This window comes from Amborella trichopoda, chromosome 2 (assembly GCF_054954075.1).
Source record: "Amborella trichopoda isolate Santa Cruz 75 chromosome 2, AtrichopodaSantaCruz75HAP2 v2.0, whole genome shotgun sequence".
NCBI classification, from domain to species: Eukaryota; Viridiplantae; Streptophyta; class Magnoliopsida; order Amborellales; family Amborellaceae; genus Amborella; species Amborella trichopoda.
In genome coordinates, this window is record NC_142337.1 from 2,305,453 (window position 1) to 2,319,842 (window position 14,390).

Consider the following 14,390-nt stretch of genomic DNA (forward strand, 5'->3'; position numbering starts at 1 on the left):
CCACACTAGAATTGCATCTTTAAACAAGTTTTAAAAAATCGCCTTATTTTTATTTGTTATGATTGACGATTTATAAAAACTACACCTAATATAAAATACTAGATTTCACATCAAATGATTGGAAAAATTGTGAGCGACCTTGTATACAATCCCTTTTACAATTCACCAAAATTGTATAGAAACTTTTTATATGTTTTCCAAAAGTCTAAAAATTTAAATATTCAAAATTCCGAGCTTTTAACTCCCGCGTTTCCTCAGGCCTTCCAGTTTTGTTTAGTGGCGGGAAGATAACGGTCTCCTTTGGGCTCGAGGTACAGTAATCGTTTGACCCTTTTCTTTATACAAAATGACAAACACTATCTTTCAAATGAAAAAAGTTTATATAAGGATGCAACTTTATAATGTAGAACTACGGATGAACCTCAAAAATCCATCGGAAAAGGTAATTTTAATATTGAAAATATCAACATCGAGATGGATCATGAAAAATAAAAAAATTTTAAGTCTCAAAAATAGTATATTTTATAACACTACACCGTCTATTTTCAAGATTTTCATGTATTTATAAATCTAGTTGATTTTAACTATTTTTAAAATTTTAAATTTTATAATTAGATATAAAAATAGATTTTAAGATAATCCTAATACTATTTTACATCAAAATTATATACCATGATAAAATTTGAAGGTAGTCCTTACCTCTACAACTACAGATGCATCCATATGCCACTTGCACCCCTTTCAAAGTGGGTCATCTCCTCATGTATTAGCTTAGGCTTGGTCCTTGCATCATAATTGGGGCATGCTAGTGTTCCAAATTTTAGATTTGTAGTGTGAGTTGTCCACTATGATAAAATTTATATATTTCTCCTTATCCAACCATCCATTCTGAATGGAGGGCTAAGATTGCCCTAGTCACAAGGTCACGTCTCTGTACTATTTTATTTTTTATTTTTTATTATAAACTATTTTGACAATAAAATTTGTACGTCCAATTCTCTATTAAATTCACACTAACGAAAAATATAAAACAATATTTTCAATAAAATAGAATGACCAAAATACCCCTGATTTTTTCAAGGGGTATTTTAGTCATTATATTTTATCGAAATTTTATTTTTAATATTTTTTTATAGGTGCATCCCAAAGAAAAGATGGCATGTACCAAATTTCATATTCATACATTTTGTATAAAAAAAACTAAAAATAAAATGCTTTGAGACATCTGATCTAAGATCAAACAGTGAGTGGCTCTCTTGATCAAAATTGGACGGCTGGATAGTAGGAGAAGCATAGATCTTCTATACTGTAGGGGAAATATAGAAAATTTTTCCTTCAAATAATATTTAAAAACAAAACAAAATAAAAATTTTAACAAATGGATTTATAATGGGTGATATGGTGTTGGGATGTGATGCAAAGATCCCTCTTATATGAGATTTCCTCTTTGTTAAGGGATATTTTTATTATAGAAAATAAACATTTATGGAAACTCATAGAAGTGCATTTGCAAAGAGAAAATGAAAAAGAATTATAGAGAAGCATGTGGGATAAAAAATGGGTTTTTTTTTCACAAACACTAGCATCATTGCAGTTTCATATTGGGCCGGATGTTGTCGCCATTTCTTCATAACAATGGTGATGGTTGACGGTAATGAAGAAATGAGTTAATTGATGGTGGTATTGTGGTTGAAAAAAAAATATTTAAGTTTGATTTGTTATTGTATGAGGTAATTTTTACAAAACTCATAAACATGTAAATTTTTTCCATTAACAATGAATGCATCGTTACCTCTTGCCTGTGGATGTAGCCTCTTTTCGGTGAACCATGTAAATTTGTGTGCGACTTATACTTTTACTTGTATTGTGGTCTGGTGATTTTCCATTTTACTTATTTCTATATTATTTTTAAATATAGTATTATTGTTCTTTAACATTTTGTTTAGGTGTTTGATTCATTGTTGTTGGGACCTCACCACATCAAGTAAAGATTTAGGTTACCCCAATTGGCCAACATATTGGAAACATTGGATAGATTTAAAAAAGGAATGTCTCATGCCACTGTTCTAGAGTAATATAATGAAGCCAAAAGATATCCTACTCTCTCGAAGGTAGAATGCACATTCTCCTTTGGATAAAACCTCATCTAAGGTAGGAAAGGGGATAGGGTTGTGGTGGTAGCATCCCTACATCCAGTTACCACATCGTGGTTTCCATTCCTATCGTTGACACCCCTAATTAGCACCTTCAAAATGTAATTCCCTAATCTATTGAAAAAATGGGTAAAAAATACTTGGAGATACCTCGAAAATTTCACTAGATGATGTTGTTTTGATGCCTAAATATTTTCAAATTGATCATCTCGACATCAAGATGCATGGACATGAGAAAAAAATAAATTTCAAGTTTTGGAAATAGTGTATTTTATAATGCATTTTTTTACTGTTAATTTTCAAGTTTTCATAGATGTGTCAATCTATATTATTTTTGAAGTTTTAAACTTTATAAATAAATATGAAAATATATTTTAAGGCTATCACAAAGATTTATAGTATTGAAACAATATTTCTCAACACTATTTAAAGGTAGGCTCTAATTTGATTGTTTAGAGCATAGGCTCCATTCAAACCGCACCCTTTTTAAATATTCATTATTTTTATTATGGGTTATATTAGGGTACTTACACTATGGAGTAATTTATCATTGTACTTAACAATTTTTTACACTAATATACTATTCACATGGGTAATTTTTGTCATCAGGAGGGGTGTGACATCATCCGCATGGGTTATGACAGCACCCACATGGAGCATTAAATACCACTAGTGTGTCTATGTAGTAATATTACACCCTATGTGGATAATGTCATAGCTCTCCAAATAAACAAAAATGCCCTTACTAAAAAGTGTGTCATGTATAAAAAAATGTACGTAAGTGTCCAAAATTGTTGAGTACAATGATAAATTACTCCATAGTGAGTACAATGATAAATTACTCCATAGTGTGAGTACCCTAACAAAAATTTTTTTTATTAATAATTAAAAAAAAAACAAAATTAGAAAACACATCCTAGAAAGTAGGATTTTTTTCCGTTTTTAAATCTTGTGATGGCTTTATTATCATTGATGCAAATAAAAAATGATTTTTTATTTTTATATTTCATTTGACTTAAAAAGCATATTATTTTGATTTTTAGTTTTCTTTATCTTTTTTTAGTTCTAGAGATTTAAGGGATAGAATTGAAATTTTAGTTTTTTTTTTAAAAGATAGATAAAGATATGGATTAATATGGTTGGATTGGTTATAATATGTTAGACATTATTATTATTCATCATAAGTTTATACTTAAAAGGAAGATGTCCCTTATTTGTTGAGATTGATTGAAGAATAAAAAAAGAGTTTGATCTTGTGAAAAGATCTTGAGTGGACTCCCTTGTAAACCATGGTATATAGTATGACCTCTCAACCATTTTTTATTTTATTTTATTTTTTTTAATTTATTTTTCCCCTACATCAGTTGGTAGTAGAACATTGAGATCATATATCCATATATTATAGGGAGCGTTTAAATCGATTTTATAAGATATTTGAGTAATTGGATCGACAATTCGATAAACACATGGAATACCTTCACATATCATTACATGAATATCTACAATATCACCTTAGTATATGGCAACAAGAAGAACAATAATATGAAGAGGTAGCTCTCGATACATAAAACGATGTTAATAACCCAAACTTACAATAAATTTTGAAAATCAATTATGAAGATGAAGATATGTGCGATGCAGTATTTGAAATCCAACATTGTGAGTTTGAAGGAAAAATTAAAATTAAGCTTGGGATCTTAATGTTATGCTTCAAGTTGCATGCAAAGTATTTGACGAATTAGTTTATTAGAGACAAAATACCGAGAATAAAGTTGAGACTGTATCATAAACTTTTGAGAAAGCCTTTGAATATTTTAGTTCAATAAGCTCGAAGTTGAGCTTCTCTTAGGAGAACGATGCAAATAAATAAATAAATAAATAAATAAATAAATAAATATATATATATATATATATGGTTATCCTAATGAAATTGTTCATATTTAAAAATTGGAGTCAAACTAGTATGGTTTTTTATGATTGTTTTATCATATTACTATAAAACGACTACGGCATTCCATACAAAAATACAAAAGTGGGGTTTTGGGATTGGGCGGGCACCAATACTGTCCCGTAAATGAGTTCGATCTAGGCTGATTCCTAATCCAAATCGGTGATTACTGATTCCTAATATTGATTGGTGGGTTTTAAAACCCTAGGGCAGATCGCTAAATATTATTATTATTATTTTATGAATTCATAAAAAGGAAATGGCACTGAGTTAGGCCATGCCACGGCCCGACGAGGTACACATTGTCTTCGACCCGGCTCATTATCCCCTTATTTATGACATACTGCAGAAATGCACATAAATCCTATCCCCAGCCAAAGCTTCATGCCTCTTCCTCGCCCTTCCTCTGTCCCCGCTTTCAAGAACCCCACTCTCTCTCCTCTCCCTTCCTTTCTCTCTCTAAAACCCAGAACCTTCACAAACTCCCCATATTACCCATTGCCCAAAACCATACCAAACCAATGCGTGGCCCTCCTCCAAAACTGCAATTCTCTCCCCTCTGTCAAGCAAATCCACGCCTTCGGCCTCCGAAATGGCGTCGCCCCCTCGGACCCACTCGTCGGAAAACACCTCATCTTCTCTCTAGTTTCTCTCTCTACCCCAATGCGCTACGCCCTCAACATTTTCTCTCACATCCAATTCCCAAATGCTTTCACATGGAACACTATGATCAAAGGCTTCTCTGACCAAGAGCAGGCCCAAAAATCCATTGATTTTTTCCACCAGATGGTAAATGACGGAATTGCCCCTGATACCCACACCTACCCTTTCTCTCTTAAGGCCTGTGCAATGCTGAATTCTCTCAGGGAGAGCGAGAAAATCCATTGCAACGCCTTAAAAGACGGGTTTGGTTCTTTGGTTTTTGTCCAAAATGCCCTTATCCATGCCTATTCGGCCTGTGGTGAGCCGGAGCGCGCGCACCAACTGTTCACTGAAATGCCCCTGAAGAACCTTGTCTCTTGGAATTCGATAATTAATGGTTTCGCCATCAATGGCCGGCCGAACGAGGCGTTGACTCTCTTCGATCGAATGCGTGGTGGGCATGTAGGCCCTGGGCCCATGGGCCTGGAGCCTGATGGGTTTACAATTGTGAGCTTATTATCGGCCTGCGCTGAGCTTGGTGCTCTTAATTTAGGCCAAAGGGTCCATAACTATGCAATTAAACTCGGGTTAAACTTTAATACCCATGTCTTGAACTCTTTGATCGATTTCTATAGCAAATCGGGGGTCATTTTTGGAGCGAGAGAAGTGTTCGATGACATGGTTGAGAGGACCGTGGTCTCGTGGACTGCAATGATTTGTGGGCTTGCAGCCCATGGGCTGGCAATCGAGGCCCTCGCATTATTCCGTGGTCTAGAGAGAGAAAGGGTGAGACCTAGTGAGATAACATTTGTTGGGGTGTTGTATGCTTGTAGCCATGCTGGTTTGGTAGACCAAGGTTTTAAGTATTTCAAGAGTATGAGAGATAATTATGGTATAGAGCCCAAAATTGAGCACTATGGCTGCATGGTTGATCTTTTGGGGAGGGCTGGTTTAGTGAGAGAAGCCCATGAATTCATGAGAGAGATGCCTATTGAGCCTAATGCAGTTATTTGGAGGACTTTGTTGGGTGCCTGTGCCATTAATGGACATGTAGAGCTTGGTGAATTGGCTCGAGCCCAATTGGGTCGGCTCGAACCGAGACATAGCGGTGATTATGTTCTTCTATCTAACTTATATGCATCAGATGGAAGGTGGTCGGATGCGCAAAGAGAGAGATCGATGATGGTGAGAGAGAAAGTGAAGAAAACACCGGGTTACAGCTTAATCGAACATAATAACAAGGTTCATGAGTTCATTAGAGGAGACAGGACGCACCCGCAATCTAGAGAGATATATGAGATGCTTAGAGAGATTGCAGAGAAGCTCAGGTTTCATGGTCATGTGCCTGTTACTTCGAATGTGTTTGCTGATATCGACGAGGAAGAGAGAGAAAGCGCGCTTATTTATCACAGTGAGAAGTTGGCAATCGCATTTGGGCTTATTAACATGCCGAGGGGGGCACCGATAAGGGTGGTAAAGAACCTTAGAGTGTGCCATGACTGTCATTCTGCTACAAAGATCATTGCAAAGATCTTTGAGAGAGAGATAATAGTGAGAGATCGGAGTAGGTTTCACCATTTTAAAGATGGATTTTGTTCTTGTAACGATTATTGGTGAATTTACAGTAATAATGGTATTGTGCACTGCGTTGGAGTTTGTAGGAATGCTAACCATCTTGTTTACGGGGCAGAGAGAGAGGTGGCTTTGTGCACTGTGTTGGAAATTGTATTTAACTAACTTTTCTAGGGGCCAGGAAAAAGGAGAACAAGTGGTCGTGTGTTGAGTTTGTATGAATGTTAACAAGCTTGCTGGGGGCGGGGGCGGGGGCGGGGGCGGGGGCGTGGGTGGGGGGTGGGTGGAGGGGGGCGGGGGGTGGGGGGTGGGGGTTGGGGGTTGGGGGGTAGAGGGAGAGAGAGAGCACATGTTTTGCATCACCTGCTTTTAGTTATTCGATGTGTGTGAGAGAGAGAGAACATGTTTTGGATCATAGTTGTTTGATGTGTGTGTGAGAGAGAGCATGTTGTTTTGGATCACCAGTTTTCATGGTAATTTGTTGAGAGAGAAAGAGAGAGAGAGTTATTTTGCATCACCACAATTTCATGGTTTTTTACATTTATAGTACAAATGTAAATATCCCTACACCAGGGTTGTACATGTAACAAGCCCAGCAGTGAAGTTTCCCATTACAAGAATGAATTGGAGAGACCCAATCTTCAGTTCTCTATAAAAGCCCATGCAGCACTAAATGTCCCTTTTAGCTCTCTCTCTCTCTCTCTCTTAAAAGTCCCTTTTAGATCTCTCTCTCTCTCTCTCTCTCTCTCTCTTTCTCAATGAGTGATCAATTAAAGAATTCCCAAAGTGATGAAATTGGGGTCTCTTTCAATGAGTGATCAATCAAAGAATTCCCAAGGTGTTGAAATTGGGGGTTGGGTTTGGGGCTCAAATGTCTCCCACTTTGTTGTTATGATAACATCCTTTTGCCTTGCATTTGAGACCTTGAGAACATCTAGGCTCTCTACACACTTTTGCACTCTTCTTGACTGCAAAGCAACACATACCAATCAACATCAAACCACCTGAAAATAGATAAATATGTAACAACTTCTTTCTGCTTAGCTCTCTCTTGTTTGTATGTGTTTTAAGTAGAAAAACTTTCTTAAACTTGGCAAAACTGTCTTTTGCACAGCTGGGATGATTGTAATAAAGAAAAGGGAAAAGTTTATATAGAGCCTAGGCTCTAAACAATCAAATTAGAGCTTTACCTAAAACATTTCACTAAAAGAAGTTGTTTTGATGCTCAAATATCCTCAAATTGATCATATCGGCATCATAATGCATAGACTTGAGAAAAAATGGATTTCAAGATTTGGAAATAGTGCATCTTGTAACGCATTTTTGGATCGTCAATTTTTAAATTATTCAAATTGTCATAGATCAGCTCGATTTATACTATTTTCAAAGCTTTAAATTTTATAATTAAAGATGAAAATATATTTTCAAGCTAGCCAAAGATTTCCAATGTTGAAACCACATTTATAGACATTTGAAAGTGGGCCCTCATTTGATTGCTTAGAGCCTTGGCTCTATACGAACCGCACCGGGAAAGGGAAAGGTATAGTTTTAGTACAAAAGGCCACAATAGCTCTTGTCTATCAAATTTTAAATTAAAGTGTAGCAAGTGTACATGTGACAAAAAAATTCTTAAATTTCGTGACATACCCCAAGCAATCCAATTAAACATTTAATGGTTAAGATTAATTGTGACCTCTTTATACTAAAGATAAATAATCTCGTAATATTAAAATCTCATAAATAAAAATTAAACAATTATATGGTCTTTCTGTTCCTTCTTTCTCAGTACTAAAACAAAAACAAAAACATTTCAAGCCACTTACATAAAACCGAAAATGACCTTTAGGTCCCTTTGAGATAAAATGCTTTGTACAGACAAAGAAAGTGCATTGGGACCTTTTGCCTATTTATCTTCTTTTTATTTTAATGTCAACAAAAAATCATTTACTATACTAAAATAAGTACCATGTATGAAAAAAAGGACAAACCACAGGGCCATGAGTGAGTCCCTAAGAATGAATGACTTAGACAAAAGCACAAAAGATTAAGCGCTTACTACTTTTGGAACCGCCATATATACTACAAAAAATGAGATCATAATCCCCTATTTTTATAAGGGTGTGGTTTATATAAGGTTGCAACTTTAAACAATCCAATTAAGGAGCACTTCCAAATTTTATCATAGCACATAATTTTGATGTAAAAAATTCTTAAGATTATCTGAAAATATATTTTTATCTCTAATTATAAAATTTTAAACTCTAAAAATAGTTAAAATCAAGTAGATCTATAAACATATGAAAATCTTGAAAATGGACGGTCTAGATAATGTGTTGCAAGAAACTCTATTTCTGAAATTTAAAATCTTTTTTTTTTGTTTTCATGTTCGTTAATCTCGATGTCGAGATGATCAATTAGAGGATTTTTCAACATTAAAATAATATTTTCCGATGGATTTTTGAGATGCATCTATAATTCTACATTTTACTGTTGCAACCCTATATAAACTTTTTCCTTTATATAAGGACACTTATTGTTTGTACAAACAGATTATATGCGCCCCAGAGTATATCCTATATTCACTCCCTTGGCGAAAAACCTTATCTACGAGTAATTTCAGGACCTAAATTTCCTTGGCTGAAGGAGAAATCTCCCCCACCCCACCAAAAAAAGAAAAGAAAGAATCGTCTGTTCTTTATAAGTGCCTCAAAGAAATAACATCCCAAAGATTGATAGTTACTATCCAATATTTGGACGGTCACATCTAAGTATTTAGGAAGTTCAGATTCGATTTTTTTTTCTCTGAAAAAAGTTGTTTTTTTTTTTTTGTTGAAAATATTGACTTTGTATTAACGTAATAGAAATAGTAAAAAAATCTTCGTTCAGAAAAAGGTAAAATTATGGTGTGTTTCCTGACACACCTATTCAAATGCAATTCCCTTCCAAAAAAAAAAAAAACTCATTATTAAGATAGATTTAGGATATCAAACACATCCTAAGTCCTTCTTGATGCATTTCCGCTTTAGACCCATGAATTTGCAACTCAAAATATAGTGCATGATGATATGCAAATAATTACAATAAAATGTCCAAATACAAAGTTTAAAATAGTCTATTTTAATGTTAAAAAACTATGTTTTTTTTAGATTCATAGTCATATGGGGGTTTAGATTATCGACATGTAAAATTTTAGATTCAAAATCCATCTCTAACATAGATTTTTGGAAGGAAACTTAGGTGCATTGCTTGATGCCCAAACGTACTAATATGAATTCCAAAGTGGATTTCGGAAAGAATTCCTCCGAGGGAGTAAGTCTATAACAAGCTCCTGGAGGTCTACGCTATAAGGAGGACGTTTAACCAAGGGAATAACTCTATAACAAGCTCCCTCAAGACTACACTATACACCCTCATTGTTTATCTTTCCTTTCTTTATTTTATGGGTGCAGTTTGCATACGGACACATCCGTAGGTGTAGAGGGAAGGTGCACCTTCAAATTTTATCATGTATATAATTTTGATGTAAAATGTTTTTAGGATTATCTCAAAATCTATTTTTATATCTAATTATAAAATTTTAAATTTTAAGAATGGTTAAAATCAAGTAGATCTATAAACATATGAAAATCTTGAAAATGGACAATGTAGATAATATGTTGTAAAATGCACTATTTCTGAGACTTAAAATTTTTTTATTTTTCATAATGATACATCTCGATGACCAATCAAAGGGTTTTTAACATTAAAACTACCTTTTCAGATGGATTTTTGAGGGGTATCCGTAGTTCTACATTATAAGGTAGCATCCTTATATAAACTTTTTCGTTATTTTATTGGTGGTTGTGTTGAGCCTAAAAAATCTAGATGGTGGAAACCATATGTGGGCCTCACATCTAAATTGTGGGCCTCGACCTAGTGTGGGTAACTTGGATTTCAAGCCCGAGGATCATTAAATTGTGGACCTAAGCAAACATATACCACAAAAAAGCATTTCAAGAAAACCAATCCATTGAATTAAGAGGCAATGAAAACTTTTATCTTTTTTCTTTGTTTTCTCCAAGGAAAGAGAGAATCAAATTAACTTAACTGACCTGGATTGTCTTGTGAGTGGTGGCCTCTCCTTCAGTGGGGATCCTCTCAAGCTTCACAACTTGCCTCATTAACAACTCAATTAAGGTAGCGATTTGAACCTCAGGCACTGATTTACCATTTGCTATTGATTTTTCAATGCTAGAAATCTGCATTTGCAAAGAAAAGAAAGAAAAAATAAAATAAAGAAAATAAAGAAAATAAAATTAGAAATAAAAATATCAAGAAAAGAGAAATGCAAAAAGGAAATAATGAACGGCAGGAATTTTAAAAAATGGGGTGTACATGCACAAGGAGAGGCAGTTAATTGTTCAATTAACAATGTAAACAACAAATTAATGAATCAATACTAAATAGGAATTGAGCTCGTGCTTCAGTAGTTAACAATTGACATTAGCAACACGAGACATTACATTCAATTTCTAGCATACCCCCTAAAAAAACCAAACAATGTTGATACTTTATATCACAATATGCTATGACTAGCTTAGGCTAATTTGATTGTTTAGGGCCATGTCCATCTTTGAAAGTTATTTTTTAAAAAAAATTAATTAGAAACTAGACCAATATTTATTTCTTCAAAATACTTTGCTTCTAAAGCTATTTTAAAAATCACACATTAAGATGCTATTAAAAAATTAGAGTATTTTCCAATAAAAAACTCCTTGTTAATGAGTTTTGCCGATCATGGTTCCAACTAAATAATTGGAAATTTCTTATAGCAAAATTTAGGGTTAAATATTAGGGAAAATATCATATTATTTCATATTTTTAACTTTTATATCTCATTGGACTCAAGAATTGAAAATATTATTGGTAAACTCATCTTTTTATTTTCCCACCTCAAACTTTTTTGACCATGTATTATTGACTTTAACAATTTATGAAAGGACTTTATTTCTCTCTCAAAAACTCTATCTCTGTCTCCCACCATTGTTTTTCTCTCCTTAAAACTCAAACTCCATCTCTCTCTCTAAAACTCTATCTCTTTTTAAAACCCAAACTCTATCTCTCTCTCACATAAGAAGGTGTGCTCGTGTTCAAGCTCAAGCGAAGCCCTTAGCCGGTAAACTCACTAAGAAGCGAAGAGAGATATGGAGTTTAGAGAGATAGAGTTTGAATAAGGTATTATTTTAATGTTTGTTTAGATAAAAATTTATGGTCGAAGGGTCTCGTGATATATAGAAGTTAAAAATAGGGGATAAAGAGATATTTTAGCGTGCGGTAAACAACCCTATTAAGGTGCACCTTAAAAATTTATCATAGCATGTACTTTTGTTTTAAAAAATTCTTAGTATTATCTTAAAATATATTTTCGTATCTAATTAAAAAATTTTAAATTTCAAAAATAGTTAAAATTATGAAAATGAACGGGCTAGATAATTCTTGCAAGATGCATTATTTTCGAGATTCAAAAACTTTTTTTTTCCATATTCATACATTTCGATGTCGAGATGATCGACTAGAGTGTTTCGTTGACATTAAAACAAGATTTTCGATATATTTTTGAGGTGCATATGTGATTCTACATTTTAAGGTTCCAACCTTATATAAACTTTTCCCAAATATTAAAGCCTATTATAACGCGATTCCTTTTTGGTGGTCTTTTCTTTTCAAGCGGGAGTTTCGTAGAATCCAAGGCAAGGGTATTTTGGTCATTTCACTATGAGCACTGAGCACACAGTAAATTATCACCAACAATGAAAGCAGAGAACCTTTCAGCCATTTAAACTTTGACTTAAAAATTACAAATATTACCCTTCTCATTCTTCTTGTTGCCTTTCTTGTTTCTTGAATTTTGTTTGTGGTGATTTAAGACCTTAAAAAATGTTTGGATAAAAAAAAAAAAATTAGGAAAGAGATAGTAAGAGAAAAAAAGAGGTTAAAAACAGAAGAAAATATGATAAAAACAAATAAATGAATTAACCTGCTCAGACAATTTGTCAATCTCTATTGAAATATCTGAAATTGCTCTGTGGGCGCTTTGGATCTTCTCTTTCTTCCTCATTTCGATGAATTTTCGTTCCCGACTGGTGGGGTCCTCGATCACCACAACTTTGGAACGATCCTTCACACCACAATTATCCAAATAATCTCCATTTTCTCTCTCTTTACCCCTAAAACTGATGCTCATTTCCCCTGGTTGTAGTCCAGTCTCACTACTAAGCAACTTTTTCAGTTCCCCTGAAAAATTGCAAGAATAACTCTATTCTTAGAGAGACAGAGAGCTTTTTTTCCAATAAAAAATCAAAATCAAAACCAGCATTCTAAAAACAAGATAACAAAAAGCCCGAAGAGACTCAGACTCATATTTTTACCAAATGTCGATTGTGGGTCAGCAGAGATATCGTATCGAAACGCCCCATATGCGACTCTCAGCCGCACGGTCGGGGCCAAAGAGCCGTCGGGAACTTCACACCGCTTCTGAACCAACATCCCCCCGGGCCTCATCTCCCACTCTATCTTCCCCTCTTTCGACCCCTCATTCATCTCCCCATTCTTTGAACCACTCCTGCTGAAGCTCAATCTCCTCATTTTAATGGAAATTCAGCGAATTCCACCCGCCGAATCCTTGTGAGAAAAATCCACCAATCTCACATAAACGTCTTCCTGAGGAAAACCAGCACCTCCAAAGATCAAATTCTCTATTCTTTTGAAGAAACGAAGAAAAATGGCAGAAAATGAGGATTCAAGTTATTTTCTATTTTTTTTTGAAGAGAAATTTCTATATTTTGTTTGCCGACACTCTGGCTTAGGAGCTGCTATATTTATAAGCGGCAGGGATGAGGGGGATCTGACCAATGTCTGACTTCCACGTGTCTCAATCGGGACCATCGGTTGAGTGCCACGTGGCGGAGAATGGCGGGTTGCCGACAGTTTACGTGCTGGTGAGGGAGGAGCATCCAGGGACCCCGGGAAGGCGACCTAGACTAATCACCTCGTGCCACGTGGAGTGTTTCCATTGGTCCGTAGGCTTATGTGTAATAAGAAACAAAGCGGGGACCTCGTTGCAAAGAAAGGCGCACATGTTGGAGGTGACGCTCACGTGGGAGAGTAAAGTCCAATTATCAGTACTCGTCTCAAGCCCTAAGAACGTGAAAAATTAGTAAAACTGGGGGGTTTTATTAGGATATTATTGTGTTTGTCTTTTTATTCATGACTTTGTAGGATAAATAGTAAGGGAAAAGTTTTTATAAGGTAGCAACAATGCAGAAATACATATGCACCTCAAAAATCCATCGAAAAAGGTCGTTTTAGTATTGGTTTCAATCTTCTAATTGATCATCTTGATATCGAAATGTATGAATATAAAAAACAAAAAGATTTTGAGTCCTAGAAATAATGTATCTTATAGCATATTATCTAGACCATCCATTTTCAAGATTTTTATATGTTTATAGATCTGCTTGATTTGAACCATTTTTGGAGTTAAATTTTTTTATAATTAGATATGAAAATAGATTTTCAGATATTTCTAAAAATATTTTACACCAAAATTACATCTTATGATAAAATTTGGAGGTGCCCTTTAATTTTAAGGTTGCAACCTTATAAAAAACTGCACCCTTATAGTAATATACCCTTGCATCTCATATAATTATTAATTTATTCTAACTATGAAAATGTCTTCTTTTTTGTATATTATATGCATATCCCTTGATAAAAAAAACCTGGAGTCATGAAGCTAGTTGATGATTTCAGATTTTCAATATCCATAGTCATCTCTGGATTTTAGAAAATAAGTCAAAAAAAAAAAAAAAACTAAGTGAATTTGAATTTGATCAGAACCTCTCTAACTTCATATTTGAAAATTCAAAATCTCTTTGACTTCAGAAATTTGAAAATTTGAAGTCAAAATGACTCTAGATGTTCAATACACGAAGTCATATATGGATTTTAAAAAAATCAATTTTTTGGGGAGAGAGAAAAAAACAAATAAACAAAGTTAGGATTTTTGAAAGGAAAATGCTTGATCATAATAGTTG

At 34.2% G+C, this 14,390-nt stretch overlaps 2 protein-coding genes across 2 annotated transcripts; one reads left to right on the forward strand and one right to left on the reverse strand.

Annotated features, from left to right (window-relative positions):
• The first annotated feature begins 4,125 nt into the window (after window positions 1-4,125).
• LOC18427204 (pentatricopeptide repeat-containing protein At4g21065) lies at window positions 4,126-6,387 on the forward strand. The gene has a single exon (XM_011622511.3). It carries the CDS (start codon window positions 4,453-4,455, stop codon window positions 6,358-6,360), a length of 1,908 nt encoding a protein of 635 aa, XP_011620813.2. The 5' UTR covers window positions 4,126-4,452; the 3' UTR covers window positions 6,361-6,387.
• A 435-nt stretch (window positions 6,388-6,822) lies between these two features.
• LOC18427203 (BAG family molecular chaperone regulator 3) lies at window positions 6,823-13,148 on the reverse strand. The gene is made up of 4 exons (XM_088857376.1): window positions 12,723-13,148; window positions 12,332-12,588; window positions 10,407-10,553; window positions 6,823-7,283 (listed from the first exon to the last, which is right to left on the reverse strand). The coding sequence occupies exons 1-4, from the start codon at window positions 12,937-12,939 to the stop codon at window positions 7,134-7,136; spliced, it is 771 nt and encodes a 256-aa protein (XP_088713502.1). The 5' UTR covers window positions 12,940-13,148; the 3' UTR covers window positions 6,823-7,133.
• Window positions 13,149-14,390: the final 1,242 nt, after the last annotated feature.

Excerpts from the sequence above, each read along its gene's own strand:
- LOC18427204 (XM_011622511.3), top strand. The coding sequence starts at position 4,453 with ATGCACATAAATCCTATCCCCAGCCAAAGCTTCATGCCTCTTCCTCGC.
- LOC18427203 (XM_088857376.1), bottom strand. The coding sequence starts at position 12,939 with ATGAGGAGATTGAGCTTCAGCAGGAGTGGTTCAAAGAATGGGGAGATG. Across the intron at positions 12,589-12,722 it reads TGACCCACAATCGACATTTG|GGGAACTGAAAAAGTTGCTT; the intron begins GTAAAAATATGA and ends GCAATTTTTCAG. Across the intron at positions 7,284-10,406 it reads CCACTCACAAGACAATCCAG|TCAAGAAGAGTGCAAAAGTG; the intron begins GTCAGTTAAGTT and ends GTTGCTTTGCAG.